The 19,794-nt window shown below is 39.5% G+C and overlaps 1 protein-coding gene across 1 annotated transcript; it reads left to right on the top strand.

Moving 5' to 3' along the window:
* The first annotated feature begins 6,497 nt into the window (after positions 1–6,497).
* On the top strand, positions 6,498–7,500 carry LOC127638827 (transmembrane protein 229A-like). The gene has a single exon (XM_052120572.1). The coding sequence runs from the start codon at positions 6,529–6,531 to the stop codon at positions 7,498–7,500; it is 972 nt and encodes a 323-aa protein (XP_051976532.1). The 5' UTR covers positions 6,498–6,528.
* Positions 7,501–19,794: the final 12,294 nt, after the last annotated feature.

Raw genomic sequence — 19,794 nt, 5'->3', positions numbered from 1 at the left:
GAGAAATGGCAGAAATGGCATGCTTTTCTGGTTGTACTCTATCTAATCTAATGGCTTCTAGAGCTGGGGAGGGGGGTGCTCGCTGGTTTCCCAGACACACCGTCGCCTGGTCCTCGATCACTCCTCCACCCTCTGGTGGATGATTGCAGCTCCTCCCAGGACCGGAGCCAGTCCTCCGACCCCTGGCGGATGGAATGCCCCTCTGTGTTTTGGCGGCAGATAGGAAACTCCTGCACCCCTGGCAGCAGCTCCACCGCTCCAGGTGGCCGGCAGCGAGCCCCTCCTCGCCTCTCAGATGGTGGCCGTTCCTCCCCGTCCAGGTGGCCGGTAGCAACTCCTCCATCCCCCGGTGGATGGCCGCGGCTGCTACTTTGGGTGGATGGCAGTGGCGAGGACTTCACGACAGTGCATCCCTCCTCCTTCCTGGGTTTTGTCATCAATGTAACATGGTTTAAATGGGGAAAGGAGGAGGCGGGAACCGGCTGAACATTAATAGTAATATTTAATGAAAACAAAAAGACACAAAACATAAACGCACACGGCAGCTGCATGTCGCTCTCTCTCTCCCGAACTGCTGCATTCGCTACACTTATCCCTCTCCTTGGCTGATTAGCCTGATTGGGGGCTGGGCGTGCATAGTCATGGCCCGGCCCCATCCTCCTCCTCGTCACAAACACCCTAGCAACCACATAGCAACATGCTAAAAAAAACACTCGGAAAACACTCTTTGCGACTGCATAGCAGTGCCTTCGCAACCACCTAGAACACCCTAACAACCACATAGCAACATGCTAAAACCATACTGAACACCTTTGTAACTGCTTAGCAATGCCCTGGCAATCATCCAGAATAAACTAGCAACCACATAGCGACGTGTTAAAAATCACTCAAGCCCTGGCAACCACACAGCAACATGCTAAAAACCACTCAGAACACAATAGCAACCAAAAAGCAACATGCTAAAAACCACTCAGAACACCTTAACAACTGCAGACCAATGCCTTGGCAACCACCCAGAGCACCCTAGCAACCACATACAGTACTGTAATTAAATGCTAGAAACTACTGGGAACACCTTTGCCATTGCATAGCAATGTCATGGCAACCACCCTAGCAACCACAAAGCATTATGCTAAAAAAAACACTCAGAAAACCTTAGCAACTGCATACCAATGCCTTGGCAACCACCCAAAAAAACACCCTAGCAACCACAAAACTACATGCAAAAAAAACACTCAGAAAACCTTCGTGACGCATAGCGGTGCCTTGGCTACCACACAGAGCATCCTAACAACCAAATAGCAATATGCTAAAAAACACTCAGAACACCTTAGCAACTGCGTAACAATACCCTAGCAACCATACAAACCACCCTAGCAACCAGACAGCAACATGCTTAAAAACCTCTCAGAACACCTTTGCAACTGCATATCAATGCTTTGACAACCACCCCAAAATACCCTATCAACCACATAGCAACAGGCTAAAAACCACTCAGACCCCCTTAGCAACTGCATAAAAATACCCTAGCAACCACCACAAACACCCTAGCAACCACATAGCAACATGGTAAAAAACAATCAGAAGATCTTAGCAACTGCAAACCAATGCCTTGGCAACCACCCAAAACACCCTAGCAACCACACAGCAAAATGCTTAAAACCACTCAGAACACCGTAGCAACTGAATATCAATGCCTTGGCAACCACCCAGAGCACCCTAGCAACCACATAGTAACATGCTAAAACCCCTTGGAACACCTTTGCAACTGTTTGCAATGGCCTGGCAACCACCCAGAGCACCCTAGCAACCACATAAAGTACTGTATCAAAATGCTAGAAACCACTTGGAACACCTTAGTAACCACATATCGATGCCATGGGAACCACCCAGAATCAAAACCCTGTCAATGTTCTGGGAACCACCCACAACAGCTCAGCAACTGTAACCGGTCCTGCTTAAGTGGGATTCAAACCGGCATCTCCGCCATGGGAGGTGGGCACGCTAACTAAGAGGCTAAAGGCTAAAGCCTCTAGCATCAGTCGCTAGTGAGCCTCTTGAGGCCAGGGGAGTGAGGTTCACACACTGCACAGCTACCTACCAGCTGGCTTCCGTTACACAACCATAAAGCAATGTGCTAGAAACCATTTTATCTGCTTTTATCTTTTGACAGATTGTATTCCTGCGTATAAGCAAGTGGCACCATTAAGCAAGTTTGACAGAATGTAGTTGACACTCCGCACCAGTCATACTTCGGCAACAATTTATATACATGAAGAGCATGTTGCACCCTTTCAACCTGACATGCATTGTTTCCCTCACTTCAAACGTCAGAACATTCAACCTAGTTTCCACACCACTGCATACTCAGGTTGCTAAGGGAGCTCATTAAAGAAGAACTATGGCTATTTCTTTATATATTTCTCATGCAGGCATACTGTACCTCTGCATTTAATGGACGCTTCTGCAAAGCAGCTGTAAATGTACGGGAGTGTTTTTCTGATGGCGGGTTATGACGCAATCAGATGCCTTAGGTGGGACAGCTTCCATTTCGAGATGAAAAGACATGCTGAGGATGTGCAGACCAACAGCATCTGGCTGTCCTTCTATCAAACAGTGAGAAAAGCAGATCCAATAACACTGAAACTGCTTTGCTAGCTAACACCTCCTCCCTTTGATGCTACAAGATTAGCCAGTTCCAGTTGCAACGGTATTAACTGACCAAATGTGCAATAAAAGGATGGTACCGCTAAAGTCGTTGTCTCCATGGTGATGACCTTGTCCTGCTTTTATGGTCTTTGAGTGTGACCTCTGAGATTATGAATTACAGATGGGAGGTAAAGATAGTGTCAATCAATTTCTCCCGTGTATGTGACCGTGGTGTGTAACGATGAAGATATAATGGTGGTTGTCTGTGCTGGTTTGTTCGCCACAGGAAGATGTTTTTATTCACTCACTCTTGGTCAAGCTAGACAAGGAAACCTTGACGAGGATCGAGGATCATTGAGAAGCTCATTAAAAAAGCAAGGTGTCCAGGGTGTTGCTACGGAGGACCAAAAGAGAACAGGAAGGAAAGGGAACTCCTAATAAAGTGATGAAACTGTAAACAAGTGTGAACCCAGATCAGACGAGCAGAGCTGGTCAAACCAAAAGAAAATTATTTTTCATCGACCCACAGTCCCAAAATGGATCGACAACATATGTGACCTACGGCCAAGATCAAGGGGGACCAATCCAAAAGATATTATCAAGGACTGTCCCATTCTCCGTTATATAAGTTTACCCTGCTTTCGTTTACTTCCACATTCCAAACCCAGATATTTTGCTATGTTTTCGTCTCTCATTCGCACAGGAACTGCGTTTTCGTCCACCAAAAATGGAGACTCTTAAATTTCAAGGATGTATTTCTTTGAGCATTGCTATGACATTATTTATAAAGATCCTGACATGCACCAGCTTGCTTATTTGTCAGTCACAACACATAGAAAAATGCTTCCATTCCTAGGGGTGTTGATGTGCCACACACTGTATTATCTTCAAAAGTGACTTAAAACAAAATGTCACTTTGCCTCCATCTAGAGGTCACTCTGAAGAATTGCAGACTTACTGCAGCCACTGTTTGGCTAACCACGGGACATTTCTCTATTGAAAAACACTGGACATATATCCAATAGTCTGTTCATTGACATTGCTAGCAGACTGCAGTTCAATATGACTTATAATGTCACACAGCAATATTCCCATTGAGAACCTCTGACCTCTTCTTGTTCTCTGTTCTGTGTTATCCTTGTGGCTCTCACAGATAGTTGTGATGTTAAAGCTTCAGAAACACCAGAGGAGAACTGAAGCTCTGAGATAACAGCAATGAGATATTTTAATCATGCAGTAAGAAGTTCTGAGCTGAACTATCTTAAAAGCTTCCACCAGTTGAGTCATAAATTCATGTCAAAACAGTATAAAAAAATAATATCTGCAGACTTATATATATATATATATATATATATATATATATATATATATATATATACACCGATCAGCCACAACATTAAAACCACCCACCTAATATTGTGTAGGTCCCCCTCGTGCTGGCAAAACAGCACCAACCTGCATCTCAGAATAGCATTCTCTTACATTATTTTGTAAAAAAAATAAAAATAAATAATGTTAATAAAAATAGGTGCACTTCTTATAAGTCTGCATAGAGATCATTTTCAATTACATAATACTAAATTGAACTCTTTGAGCAGGGAGGGCTTTTAAATATGAATGAAAGGCAACTTTAGCCAGAGGAACATGTGCATCCCCTGTGAAATGACAAGAGAGTTATGAGCCTAATGGCTGCTCAGAGAGATATTACTGTAGTTCATAACAACAAATGTGTGAGGGATAGTTTCCATTATAAAAACTATATAACAGACAGACAGACAGACAGATGATAGATAGATAGACAGACGATAGATAGATAGATAGTTAGATGGACAGGCAGGCAGACAGACAGACGATAGATAGTTAGATAGACGATATATAGATAGTTAGATAGACAGGCAGGCAGACAGACAGACAGACAGACGATAGATAGACAGGCAGGCAGACAGACGATAGATAGACAGGCAGACAGACAGAAAGACAGACAGACGATATATAGATAGGCAGGCAGACAGACAGACAGACAGACGATATATAGATAGGCAGGCAGACAGACAGACAGACAGACAGACAGACGATATATAGATAGGCAGGCAGACAGACAGACAGACAGACAGACGATAGATAGACAGGCAGGCAGACAGACAGACAGACAGAAGATAGATAGACAGACAGATGATAGATAGTTAGATAGACAGGCAGAAAGACAGACAGACGATAGATAGACAGACAGATGATAGACAGATAGACAGAAGATAGATAGATAGATTGATAGACAGACAGACAGACAGACCGACAGATGATAGATAGACAGACAGATAGATAGACAGGTAGATAGATAGACAGACAGACAGATGATAGATAGACAGACAGATGATAGACGGACAGACAGACAGACAGATAGATAGACAGACAGATGATAGACAGACAGACAGATGATAGACGGACAGACAGACAGACAGATAGATAGACAGACAGATGATAGACAGACAGACAGATGATAGATAGACAGACAGACCGACAGAGGATAGACAGACAGACAGATGATAGACGGACAGACAGATAGATAGACAGACAGACAGATGATATATATATATATATATATATATATATATAGATTATATACTATTATAATATTATAAACTGTATTAAGTGACAATTGTTGTTAAATAATAATATGATAATAATATATATTAGGTACATAAATAATAATATGGTTATATTATGAAACAAAATGATTATAATATTACATATTAGATAGAAAATAATATTGTAATATTATAAAAATAAAATTATAATATAATATTTATTAGGTACATTACAATATTATTTTCTATCTGATAGAATAATATTATATATTATATTATAATAATATTATAATCAGATAATTAAAATGATATTTAATATCTATTAGGTAGACAGAGAATAATATAACAATATTATGAAATATTATAATTAATTATAATATTGTGTATATATATATATATATATATAGATGATAAAGATGACAGATTATACAATTATTTTAGTATTACAAACTATTAAGTAAAATAATTGTTGTAAAATAATAATATGATAATAATATATATTAGGTATATAATTAATAATAATATGAAATAATATGATTATAATATTACAAACTTTATTAAGTTAAACAAAATATATATAATAATAATAATATGATAGTAATATATATTAGGAAATAATTAATAATATTGTGAAATAATATTATTATAATATTACAAACTTTATTAAGTTAAAGAAATATATAAAATAATAATATGATAATAATATATATTAGGTATATAATTAATATTAATATGAAATAATATGATTATAATATTACAAACTTTATTAAGTTAAAAAAATATATATAATAATAATAATATGATAATAATATATATTAGGTATATAATTAATAATAATATGATTATAATATTACAAACTTTATTAAGTTAAAAAATATATAAAATAATAATATGATAATAATATATATTAGGTATATAATTAATAATAATATGAAATAATATTATTATAATATTACAAAAATGTAAATAATTGTTGTAAAATAATGTTTATAATATAAGTTGAGTAAATGAAGAATATTATTGTAGCATTATGAAATAATATATTAAGGTCATATAAAATAATGTGATTCTAAAATGATGAAATATAAAAAGGGAAATTGTTGTTGTAAACTGGATTGTACAGCGTCCTCTGGTGGTTGGTTTTATTATATCTCGTCGTATCTTCCTTGTTCTTCGAGTGCAAGCAGAAAATGCGGCTTGTGAGATTTTCGGCTTCGTGGGGGCGTAGCGTGAAATGCCCATCAAACACAGACGCATGGACATCTGAGTGTGTTTCCACTGCGCTATCGTGACGATGAGACGACGGGACAGCGAGAGAGACCGCAACAGAGCTCGAGCGGGCTCCATGAGCGCGTTACCGCAGTGGATGCGCATGTATTTCTACGGGATGCACGGCGTCACCCTGGACATCCTCCTGTCATCTGTGCGCAGGTTTCTAGATGGCAACGACTTTAAATTGTTGGGTTTCTCCTCGCCGCTTTTGTGCATCATCCACTCCATCACGCATCTAGTTTTGGAGAAGATCTACCTGCAGAAGAAATGCTTCCAAGGACGTCCCGTCGTGTTCCATCTCGTCTTCTATCCATCCCTGTACATCTGCTTGCAGATTTTAATCGGGAGTGTGGTGTCTGTCACGCAGCTGGTCGTGCATTATATCCTTGCGTTATACTTCAGCAATGTCTTCCATAAAGGCTTCCTGCGTCTGCAGTGTCACCATAACCGGGTGTTGGAGAGATCAGCGTACCCGAACGGGTTACCGGACGTCCTGCGCTTTGCGTTCTTCGGGATGCACGGCTTTCTGGATGAGGTGGTGTTCACATCGGTGTTCAACCTGTTCGAGAAAGCAGACGGGACATTGACGGGTCACACCTCCCTGTGGTCCTTCTTCATGTATGGAAGCTGCAGCTTCGTGGTGGAGAAGCTCTACCTCCATCTGCACTTCAGGAGAGGATGGGGCACCTGGCAGAGGTTGCCCATCTACATCTGCTTCATTTACACATGGGAGTTCATCTGGGGCTTCATGCTCAGACAGTTTGGCGCGTGCTCGTGGGACTACTCGCATTATCCTCTCAATTTCATGGGCCTGGTCACACTGCTGTATCTGCCCGGATGGGTTTGCCTGAGTCTGTATCAGGACGTGTTGTCCAAAATTCTGTTGAGGGTTGTCTGTAATAGTAGGGATGAGGAGATGATGCCAGGCTTTGGCACCAATGGGCGTTTGGTGCCAAAAGGAAAGCCTGAAACAGAAAAATGGGTCTTTTCTTAATAAGATCCTTCTGGCACCATGCAAAAGTACATTTAAATGTTTTAATCATTATAGTTTTTGGTGCATACAGTAAAAATTGCATTAGAGAGATTTGTTTGAAGTAGAGGAGACGGGGGCTAGTTGTCACACTGTTTACACCAGTTAATATTTCTCAGGTCAGGAATATATATTTGGAAGTCAGAAGATGTGTGTTTATTGAACGCAACTATAGTGGGTTGTTTTTGCACAAAATGGGGTAAGTTGTCACAATGGAGACATGCTATTAAATGGTCTATTATGGAGTGCTGGTGGTGTAGTGGGCTAAAGCACATAACTGGTAATCAGAAGGTCGCTGGTTCGATCCCCACAGCCACCACCATTGTGTCCTTGAGCAAGGCACTTAACTCCAGGTTGCTCCGGGGGATTGTCCCTGTAATAAGGGCTCTGTAAGTTGCTTTGGATAAAAGCATCTGCCAAATGCGTAAATGTAAACTTGACATTTATGGAAAAATACACTTTTCTTGAGAAATCAGTGCGAAAATTTAGAAATATTATTGTTGACTTTTGCCTTCACTTGTTTGTTTACCCAACAGCAATGCAAAAACAGGATGCAACTCGCTAAAAAACAAAAACAATCTTAATTTAAAGGAATAGTTCGGGGTTCGGTACAAGTTAAGCTCAATCGGCAGCATTTGTGGCACAAAAATGCATTTTGACTTTAAAAAAATCCAATAAAAAAAGCAAAAATCTGGGTTACAGTGAAGCTCTTACAATGGAAGTGAATGGGGCCGATTTTGACCGTTAGACAAGGCAAGTTTCTTTATACGGCACATTTCACTCAAAATGGCTATTCAAGGTGCTTTGCATAAAAATGATAAAGAAAATACAAGATGTAGAAAAATAAATGTTAAAACCAATTAAGCACAAGAAGTATAAAAATGAAATGAAAAATGAATAAAACAGAAAAATAATGCAGAAATAATATGATGCATTGCAATTGAAAAACTGTTTCAAAAGAATAGCCACAAGACGTAAACAATATGCGTGTTTCTTGTGATTACTAACATTTCCGTGTAATTTTATAGCCGATCTTACAACTTCGTTACCATGACGATGTAATGTCAGCAAACTTAAAACCCTAAAGATCAATTTATACAACTGTACAGCTCAAATAATACACGAGGTTAACAGAAGAATTAATGTAAGTGCGTTTATTAAATTATAAGCGTCACATTTCTGCCTTTAAACACTCCAAAAATGGCCCCCATTCACTTCCATTGTAAGTGTCCCACTGTAACCCGATTATTTCTTTACATTCTGAGCTATAGGTGTTTGAAGTCAACATACAAACCCACAGCTACAGTTTTGTGCAACTGGACTTTTGATTAAAAAAATATAACTGAGATAATGTCCTAGTGGCAACTTCCCCATGTGACAACTAGCCCCGGTCTCTTAATTATTTAAAATATGCTTATACCTTTAGGCCACACTGTCAATGTTTAAACCATAGATTCATATTTAATAATATTGGCTAACCCGTGTTCTCAGAGATGTCAACAATAAGCAATTTGCTGGTTCTCAGGAGGATGAAAGCAGCAGCGTTACACCCCTCAGAGGAACAAGGGTAGCTGCATTAGCAGCATTAATGTGTGCTGTTTGAAGAGAACAACCAACACCACTCTCAAGGCCAAATTTGGCTAATTGGTATGATGTCGTGCGACTGCACTCCTTTGAATTCCTACGACTTGCACTACAGCCAGTGACGTCGCTGCACATATGACCTGCCATTTCACACACAAGGAAGCAGTTGACACAAACGTCAAATGGCTATTGAATATCGTGCATCTGGATTGTAGTTTTAATGCAGGATTGCATTTAGCATGTTGAGACAGTTGTAGCAAATCTGACCAAAAAAAGTTATTTAAAAGCTTTGCATAAAAAGACCAACTGAGTGCCTTTATTCACACTTTTAGGCAGCTGGACTTCTACAATATAATCAGAATTACATCCAAGTTCAGGCATATCTCAGATTTCAGATGCATTTGAGTAATATTAACAGACATACAGGTTTATAACTGACTTTATTTGAGTAATCTTTGGCAGCTTAAGTTGATTAGAAACTGATTTAAGCGCCATGCACTGTGAATAACTTCTGTGAGTATAAAATAAGATTGAATATAGTGGAGGATTCCTTTATATACTGTGTGTTGTGTTCTTGTAAATGATTTGACCTTTTCCAAAAGATGTCAGGGGTCATGTCCTATATACTGTATATACAATATTTAAAGGAATTTGTTGTTAGCCCAAAAATGTGCTCACCCTCTTTTAAAACCCATTATTTTCTTTCACCTGTTGAACACAAAAGGAAAACAGCTGTGTCCTTTTTGAAGCTTGAATGCTCCAGTTTCACTGAATTGCTTGGAAAGAAGTGGCTGGTTTTCTGAAGAAAGAAAATAATAATAATAATGGGTGAACTCTTCCTTGTAGACAGGAATGACCAAAGCTTAGCATAATGAATCTGTAACTTAAGCCTCAAAACACAGGAATGGCGTTATGTTTTATCGTAGAAAAGCCCTGATATCGTCCAATAAGGGGAACGGGATTTTATACTGTAAAAGTTATACTGTAAAACGTTACCGATGGACATTGAAATACTTCCTTTAATGTTTTTACTTATTGCATGTGGTCTCTTGGCATGCACCAAATGCATGTTTGCTCAAATGCACCACTTTTGACTTTAAGAGGATATAAACGCCGTATAGCAGGAATGGATCGGTGATTATAATTAGTGTACTGCTGTTAGATAATATTCCCAAAGTTGTGAACGATCACTTAATGTTCATTTGAATTCGCTTCTTGGAATATTATACTTGTATCATGTGGCAGGGTGGAGGGCGGGGTCGTGATCCTACATACCCGGTCCCATATTAGGCTAATTAAGCCACCGTGAGGGATAAAGGTCGACTGCAGGGGATCGTGCGGGAGAGAGAGATCGTTTACGGACATGTCCGTCATGTGTGTGTTTATGTTGTCTTTTAAGTTTATCATTAAACCATTATTTATATCGTCAAGCCGGTTCTCGCCTCCTCCTTTCCATTGATCCCTTTACACTGGTGCCGAAACCCGGGAAGGAGGAGGGATACGCCGTAGTAGAGTTCTCGCCACTACCGTCCACCCCAACGGAGCAGCCGCGGCCATCCGCCGGGGGACACGGATCCCAGCCGCCTGAAAGAGGACGATGGCCGCCGACCGCGAGGGGAGAAGGGGCTCCTAACCGACCGCCTGGAGCGGTCAGGGCCGCTGCCAGGGGCCAGTGAGCCCCTCCCCGCTCGCGGTCGGCGGTCTTAAACCTTGTTGCGTTTCAGCGGCCGGTAGGCGACTCCTGCACACCCTGGCAGCGGCCTTGACTGCTCCTGACCTTTATCCCTCACGGTGGCTTAATTAGCCTAATACGGGACCGGTGTGTAGGATCACGACCCGGCCCCACCCTCCACCCTCCGCCCTGCCACATATCACAAAAGCATATCAGAATCATCATGATTTTATATATGTCCCAGTTCAGACTATGCACTCATTAAATTGATGAAATATATAAATATGACTGTTCATCACATTTGCATTTCCACAATGCTGTTTTTCTGAAGTCCTTGCATTTCAGAGTGCACACGAAATTGAGATTGCGTGCATGTGTTTCAGGCCTTAAATGTATTACTACAGCATTGTGGTGTCACAACCAAATAAGGTTAACTCCCGTAACTAAAGTATATTGCATTCAGATTTCTGGCACGATTGCAAGATACCAAGATACGTGTCCTCAATACTCAGGATGGGGGAGGAGAGATTTGGGTACTACTGAAGCAGCCTGTGTACTTTCCATTTTTGAGGTTAAGAAAACCGACACCTTTGTCTGGCTTACGTGGATGTCTTGTACACTCACTAACTAAAACTATCATTATCATTAGGATTACAGAATCCTCCCTCATATTACCCCAAACATGCATATAACCAAGTAAACATAGTTGTTTCAATTCATTGGGGCAACATGAATATTTATTGTTTGATTAACTGAAACTGGGCAGGGGATTGCTAGACTCGATAGGGAGAGTAAATGTTCAAATTAGTTATATATGATTTGTGTCCCATTAGACTTAATAGATAGTCACATTTTGCTATTACAAGACTATTAGAACCATTGCATTGCATTGCACCAATAATCTTATTTAAATTGTCATAAATATAATGTCACAATGCAAATATTTGGAACGGGCCACTTGTATTTTTCAGACTTTAATTTAAGGGTGGGTTGCGTCACACTCTAAATGCATCATTGTTAACATGTGATATTGTCCCAAGACCAAAAAGAATGGGAACTATTTAAGGCTGGTATAAGGATATTTCTTTACCATAAGTGAGGATAAAAGAAACCAAAGGCTATTTGCCCGTTCTAATCTGCTTTAGTAACCTATTTAACATGGTTTTAGATGTTGCCGAATGCCTTCGCCTCCCTCTTTCCCCCAAGTGTTAAGTACTTAGTGTTCAAACATAAGCTGCCCGTTCATTAACAAGCATATGCATGGATTGCTACAGTATCTTCCTTCATAAATCATTAGTAATTCATTTAGAAACATGTTTGAGTTTGTAATCGCCATGTACAGAATGAAGTGAGTATTCAAAAGCTTTCATTTACATTTACATTTATGCATTTGGCAGACGCTTTTATCCAAAGCGACTTACAGTGCAGTTATTACAGGGACAATCCCCCTGGAGCAACCTGGAGTTAAGTGCCTTGCTCAAGGACACAACAGTGGCATCTTGGTGGTGCTGGGGCTTGAACCCCCGACCTTCTGGTCAGTAACCCTGAGCCTCAACCACTGAGCCACCACTGCCTACAAGTGCTTTCAGGAAGGAAGTATCTCGAGACACACCGATTAACCAGTTCCCACTTTCAAACACAATATTTACATAGTCAAACGATATTCAAAGTGTCACACATGTTGTGTGGCAAACAGCTGCAGGTTTGATATCTTGCACTGGTCAGAATATATTCGCCTGCACAAAGCTGATAAGATGGGCTTCTAGGTGCCTGTTTATATGATTCAGAGCAGATTCTGAAACTGAAAGTATTTAAATCGACCAATGGTTTAAAAAGTAACAAACAAAGCCATGGTTAAAAAAATAGAAAGACCTATTTTATAAATGAATGAGGTTAATAGATGAAATAACAAGTCTGGGTCCTATTTTTTTTGTCATTATTATCATGACATTATATCCATCCATCCATCGTCAACCGCTTATCCGAAGTCGGGTCGCGGGGAAGCTGCTCTAGCAGGGGGCCCCAAACTTCCCTATCCCGAGCCACATTATCCAGCTCTGACTGGGGGACCCCGTCATTATAGTGCAATGCCAAACATTTTCATTCTCATTACTTTAATGGGGGAAAAGATATATTTAAATGGAAAAGTATTTAGATGTCATTGTAACATTTATCAAAAGTATAGCTTCATAACATAGATTTTAATGTGGTAAAATTGCCTACTAACCTTTTCTGTGTAAAGATATATCCAATTTTACAACTTTGTTGCCATAATGACATAACAGTATAAACCCTAAAACAACCGTAAAACCGACCATTTAAACAACATACATACATTATATCATTTTTTTTTTTTTTTGTACAAAATATAAAATCTTCCCATTTTTGTTCTTCAACCCTCCAAAAATGTTCTCCATTCACTTCCATTGTAAGTGTCTCACTGTAGCCTTGATTTTAGAATTTTTTTTAAACCCAAAAAATACAAATAAAACATTTTGTGGTTATAAATATTATGTTAAAATGCTGTCGGCTGAGCTTAACTTGTACCGAGAATATTCCATTTTTAAGCTGCGCCGTCTCCCCTGATACAAGAAGTTGCTGCAGAGTATTGTGTTTTTGATGCTGATGATGTAACAGCTGATAGAGCTGTCAAAGGTGGGCAGAAATAACCTCACAGGAAGTCCGATCAGGAGATATAAGGTCACTGGCACACAAAGTACTTGCTGTAGGTTAAAAAGTGTCCTCTATCATTTCTGCACGAATGCCTGATAGACCATTCCGAACTAGATTTTTACAAAAGAAACGTGAGTGGTGCTTGCTCATGCATTACCAGCCGCCATGTTGCTTGGGGCGGTTGCCAGGGCGTTGCTATGCAGTATGTGGTTGCCAGCGGTTTTACTCGGTACAAGGGACAACACCAGTGTTCAATTTTATACCGGGTAAAAGGGGGAACATTATGAATGGAACTTCCAATATCAGTACAACAGCCTACAAATAGATTATCCTTAAATAAAGAAGAGTTGCAACCCATGATAAATTAACCAACATATCAAATTATACAGGCAACAAAGTACACGCACTGACAGAGGATGTTTAATTGCAGGTAGAGAATGTATTGTGCATGGTGGGTAACTGTAAGACATCTCGGATTCGGAATGACACAAGAAATTCTGTTGGACACACGCCACAGGCTTGAAGAAACCCACTTTATTATATTATTAAGACAGATGACAGAAAAGCCATCAGTGCGCATGTCTGATGTGCTGTTTGTTCGGAGGCGTGCAGTCTCGTGGAACACGTGCATGTAAAGGGTTCTCACTCTTTCTTTGTTTCAGTCTCCTGAAATATTTTTGCAAGAATAGTATCATCTATGAGAATGATGCAAATGACCTCAGACATCTCAGAGTTCAGTTCACTTTATTTCCACAGAGCAGTTCTGGGTGAGCACAACTCTGCAGGGTCACTTTATATATAACCTATATATCTGTGATTAAATCATCAAATAATACAAAAACACTTTCACCTCACACCATGATTTATATATCAGTGATTATTATCATCATTATGTTTATAATTGTTTTTAGATCTTAATATGTATTAGTAACTTTCCTCCTGTTGTTGTAGACGGACACTTGCGTGACGGTAAATGGACAGATGGTTATATATGATTTATTTTATTTTTTGACTACTTCGTTATTTGAATTTATACATTTGGCAGACACTTTTATCCAAAGGGACTTACAGTGCACTTATTACAGGGACAATCCCCCCGGAGCAACCTGGAGTTAAGTGTCTTGCTCAAGGACACAATGGTGGTGACTGTGGGGATCGAACCAGCAACCTTCTGATTACCAGTTATGTGCTTTAGCCCACTACACCACATCACTGTTTTCATGTCCTTTGAAGTGCAATTTGAATTTAGAAAAAGTTTTGGTTTAAGTTTTTCATTTTTTAAATAAATTAATTTATCAATGCAAACGATGATGTAATTGGATATTTGTTTTCATAAAATTATCGTGAACATATTTATTGCATATCGCCCAGGCCTAGGAGGGAACAAACCAAATGTATTCACATGCATTCAAAGTCATTACCCTTCCAAAGCAGCTAAACTGGGTCCTGGGATTAAAGAATGAACACCAACAATAAACCTGCAACAACCCACAATAAGTGATGTATTTGCCCAGACAACGAAATACCCGACCGGTAGCCCATGATGGAGAGAATGCATGGATGAAGTAGGTTCGTTGCCAAAAAAAATGTTGCCCTTTACAACTGTTGAAAATGATGATGTCGTGGTATGTCTTGGTTACCGTAAGTCAAAAGAACCAACCCTCAAGTCTCAATGATATTCTTCTGAATAAACCCCTGTAGACTGTGTGTCACTATTGGTCCTAATTAGGGTTACACCCTGTCTACACGAAGCAACGGGTTAGTGATTTTTGCTTTAGCCATTACCTCTAATTATGTGAATAAACTTCAGTCTTCCTGAGTTTAGTGCAATAGTCACTTTCATCCCCCACAGACCCGCCTGTCTGATTAAGTTTCAGAGTTTGTACCGTATCATTGTAGTCAGCACTGCCCCCAACAAACTGATGGTGCTGACCAGTTCCCCCAGGAGACCAACACAGCGACAGGACAAATGGCAGTGTGATTTTACCTCCTGAAACCAAATCCTACTCACATGTTCAGAATAATGATGCAGTAACCTCAGATTAAGTCATATATCCTTCTGAAACCCCACAGAGCACTCCTTATGTCACACATGATCATTTGAGCACTCTTGGGATTGTGTTTGTTCAGCGTTCAGAATCCTAAATGCAGTCAATCTCATGTTTGCCTGGCATGCGTTGTCTATGTTGGCATTTTCAAATAGGTTTGTCGAGAGAACATTGGTGTTTTTAAAGTGGTGTAATTCTGAAGATTATAAATAAATACCTACTTATCCAAAACTTTACTGACCAATCCTACCTTAGGAATCGATCATGGCAATGGTGTGACCAGTCAGAACATATAACAGCTTTATGGTTTTTGTCTGAAAACATGCAGCTGTACATAAATTATCAAGAAAGGAATAAAACTTTAAAATGTCAAAGCTGGCTGTCATTGGAAAAGCTCCATAGTTTTCAGAAAGTTTTCAACTTTTTGATGACAAGGACTCCCAAATACAATATGATGATCCATTTAGCGAGGGACCCCTTTCCTAAAACAATGGCGAGCTATATCACATATACCATATGTATATGGTACTCAAAAGTACCATCTGTGTCAGATACCAAAATGTGCACAGTTGCCATATTAAATACTAAAATACATGACATGCATTTCAACATTTATTTTTTTGGTATACAAATAAACTTGTGGTTTGACTTTAATGCATTCATCCAATATGTTTAAATATTAGGCATGCGTCTAGTATGTGTGTGTTTCTATGACGACAGGCATGTGTGAGAGTCAAGCAAGCAGCTCAGTCTACAGTATGTCAGCGCAAGGATGTTTGCATTTTTAATTAATGTTCTGCACACAATGAATAGCAAACATTTAGCCAATACATGTTTTATTTTGCACATTGGGGAAAGCATGTTTTGTCTATAAAATACAGGAAATACAATTAGAACTTGTTATATGAGGAAATATTGTGCCTATAGACATGATGCATTTTGAAGAATTACCCTAGCAACTTTCCAAGCAAACCTACGCCCTTGTTTGAAGCGGTATGATATAGTCACTGCAAATTTCGGTACCCGACCCAGACAACAATGTGCCGCATTTCAGGACAGTTCTGCAGTTTCAACAAGTACCTTTTGTATTGTCATTGCACTAAAGCCTAAATACATTATTTAAAAAATATTAACTTTGTATTAAGTTTACATTTATGCATTTGGCAGACGCTTTTATCCAAAGCAACTTACAGTGCCCAGAGCAACCTGGAGTTAAGTGCCTTGCTCAAGGACACAATGGTGGTGGCTGTGGGGATCAAACCAGTGACCTTCTGATTACCAGTTATGTGCTTTAGACCACTACACCACCACCACTCCAAGTTGGCAGCATAAATTGTTATTTCTACCAACTAATAGAGCAATGGTACAAACTTCAATTCAATGTCAATTTATTTGTAGTCTTTAAAAATGTAATAATGTCAAATTCAGCCCTTTTACACAATTATTCTCTAAATATGTCTGCATACCCCCTAGCACCACCTTGTGGCCTCTGGGCCCCATGTTTTAAACCCTAAGATCTTAGGTCCAAGATAAACAGTAACCAATGTAAAATGCTGTATGTTGATTTTTCCTTCGTATTTATCTGAGCAAATACTCTGACACTTGAGAGATTCAGCAACAAGCCCACTCATGCACAGGTTGTGGTGAGGTATGCCAGCCTATGGTGTGTCATGCCAGCCTGTGCAAGTCCCATTTGTACCACTAGTAGGCACCAAACCTCATACTGTATATTTATGTCCTGAAACAGTGCAAAATTGACACATTTTAGCCATGTTTTCCAATGAGTGGGGCTTGCCAAGGCAAACATCACTATCATTATTGCTCAAGCTTTTAGAGAGAATGCTATACTCTGACTGAGGTTAATGGTTTTGTGTGTCTTTCTAAAGTTTTTTTAGGGGAGGAGCATGACATGCTGGTGATGGTGTGGCTGGCCCTACATGACGTCACTATGCATTAGGAAAAGAGATGGGATGTCACCCTAACGTCTGTGGGCTAAATGTGCAATTTTTGCATGCAACTCAATCTGGCCCAATTTCATATTTATAGATTTATGTATATACAGTAGTAGCTGTACCCCAATACACCATTGGACTTTTATAGCATTTGTTGAACTTTCTCACAACCGCATTTGTAGCTTAACACGATTTGAGAAATAAAGGTAAATGGTCTGCACTTATATAGCACCTTTTTTAACCATAGAGGTCACCAAAGTGCTTTAAACTGTGTCCCATTCACCCACTCACACTCATACTCACACAAGCCTGCCATTGGGGGCAACTTGGGGTTCAGTGTCTTGCCCAAGGACATTTTGGCATGTGGAGTCATGTGGGCTGGGAATCAATCCACCAACTCTACAATTAGCAGCCGATCCGCTCTGCTTGGTAGAGATTTCTCTGGTGTGTTTTTCTAGCAGTTTTGGGCATGTTATTGCTTATGGGAAACAAATATTAAGCCTATTGCACATGCAGTGTCATTGAACAATAAAATCAGTGCAAAAACATGCAGGACTTTTTGCCTTGATTCTTTTCTACACAAAACATGACACAATGCATATAAAGGCCTTTGAATAAAAGCATTTATACTTCAAACCCACATTTAGTTATTTACAAGTTATGTATTATGGTGTATTAAGTTTATGTATGTACTATGACATTTCAGCAAGAGTTTGAGAAAACATGTAAAGAATGAATAATGCTCTTAATGACAATTGTCTTGATTGTTCAGACATATGAGTAACAAAAAATATGAGCAACAAATTTACAATTGCTTTGTGCCATTGTCTGTGCTTCGTTAAGCTGACAAAGACTAATTAAAAAGAGGTACTACAGTAACTGAACATGTTAAAAGTCCAAAAATAAAATAAAAATATGGATCAGACAATAATCCCTTACCTTTTATAAGTGTCGTGGTTCGAATCTGACAATTAATTAACAAAGCATTACCCAAAACAACATGCTTTAACATGCTCTAAACTGTTCTCAGGACAGAAATGTTCTCCTTTCATCTTGGTTCAAATCTGAAAGTTTCTTTAATAATTTGCAACGAAGCATCACCCCCCAAAACACATTTCAAATAACTCCACACTCAGTGGTTAAAGTGATAAACATTTGCCTTTCATCCGTGAAAGTTCAAGTCCCAGATCTTTTAAGTTTCTTTCGTCATATGTAACAAACCATCAACCCTAAAAACATGAGTCATGAGTTAAATGTTTGTCCTTCATGTCTGAAATTCAAGGTTCAAGTCCTGCAACTTTTAAGTTTCTTAAGTTAAGCGTAAAAGAGCCTACACCCCCAAAACTGACTGCAAACTGCACCAATCTTGGTGGCTCAAGAGATAACCCTTTGCCTATCAAGCCTGAAAGTCTGGGTTCAGGTCCTACAACTTTTAGGTCTCTTAAGTCAACTGTAACTAACCATCAACCCCAAAAAACACCAACAAAGCATTCTGAACTCGGAGGCTCAATAGATAAACTTTCAGCTATCATCCCTGAAAGCCTGAGTACAAATCCCACAGCTCTTATGTTTCTTAAGTCAAATACAACAAAGCATTAAGCCCAAAGACACACTATTCAATACTCCAAACACATGGCTCAGCAGCTAAGTGTTTGTTCTTAAGACCTGGAAGTCTGGGTTCAAATCCCACAATTGTTAATTTTCTTTTCTCATATGTAACAGATCAGCCCCCCAAACACACTGAAAAGCAGACCAAGCTCAGTGGCTCCAGAGTTAAGAGCTAGCCTTTTCTCCTTGAATGTCTGGACCCAAGACTAGTAATATTACATTTAGCATATATCTAACATGAAGAATATCTCATTTGTTGGCAAATACACTTGTCAAGTGCCAGTAGCTCAATTGGTAGAGCAAAGCACCAACAAGCCTAAGATCTCAGGTTCAAATCCCAGGGTGCTAGGAGATGTTGTAAACCACTTCTAAATTATGTTGCTTTGTACTTATTGTTCCATAGGCCAGACAAAGATCCATAGGATAAAGCACCAATGAGAAGCAGTCTCAATGTGCAGGTTCCAGTGGCTCAGTGGTAAGAGCACTGAAACTGAACCAGATGGTTCAGGGTTCAAACCCAGTGTTGCTGTCCTGCATGTGAATGCCAGTTGGCACAACCTGACCAAGAAAGGGGGGGGGTAATGATGTGTGGTCCCCCCCCCGAGTTTCTGGAGGATGAATTCAAAGGGTTATGTTTCCACAAAAACAGCCAGCTTTTGTGTAAAGTTAGTTACTGGAAACATTGCTTTTAGGCACTTTCAACACCAATAATACAATTTGT

This window comes from Xyrauchen texanus, chromosome 47, assembly GCF_025860055.1.
Source record: "Xyrauchen texanus isolate HMW12.3.18 chromosome 47, RBS_HiC_50CHRs, whole genome shotgun sequence".
Lineage (NCBI taxonomy): Eukaryota > Metazoa > Chordata > Actinopteri > Cypriniformes > Catostomidae > Xyrauchen > Xyrauchen texanus.
The sequence above is the reverse complement of the archived record's forward strand: the minus strand, read 5'-3'. Positions and strand labels throughout refer to the sequence as shown.

Bases quoted from the DNA above. Each gene is read 5' to 3' on its own strand.
- LOC127638827 (XM_052120572.1), top strand. From the start codon at position 6,529: ATGAGACGACGGGACAGCGAGAGAGACCGCAACAGAGCTCGAGCGGGC.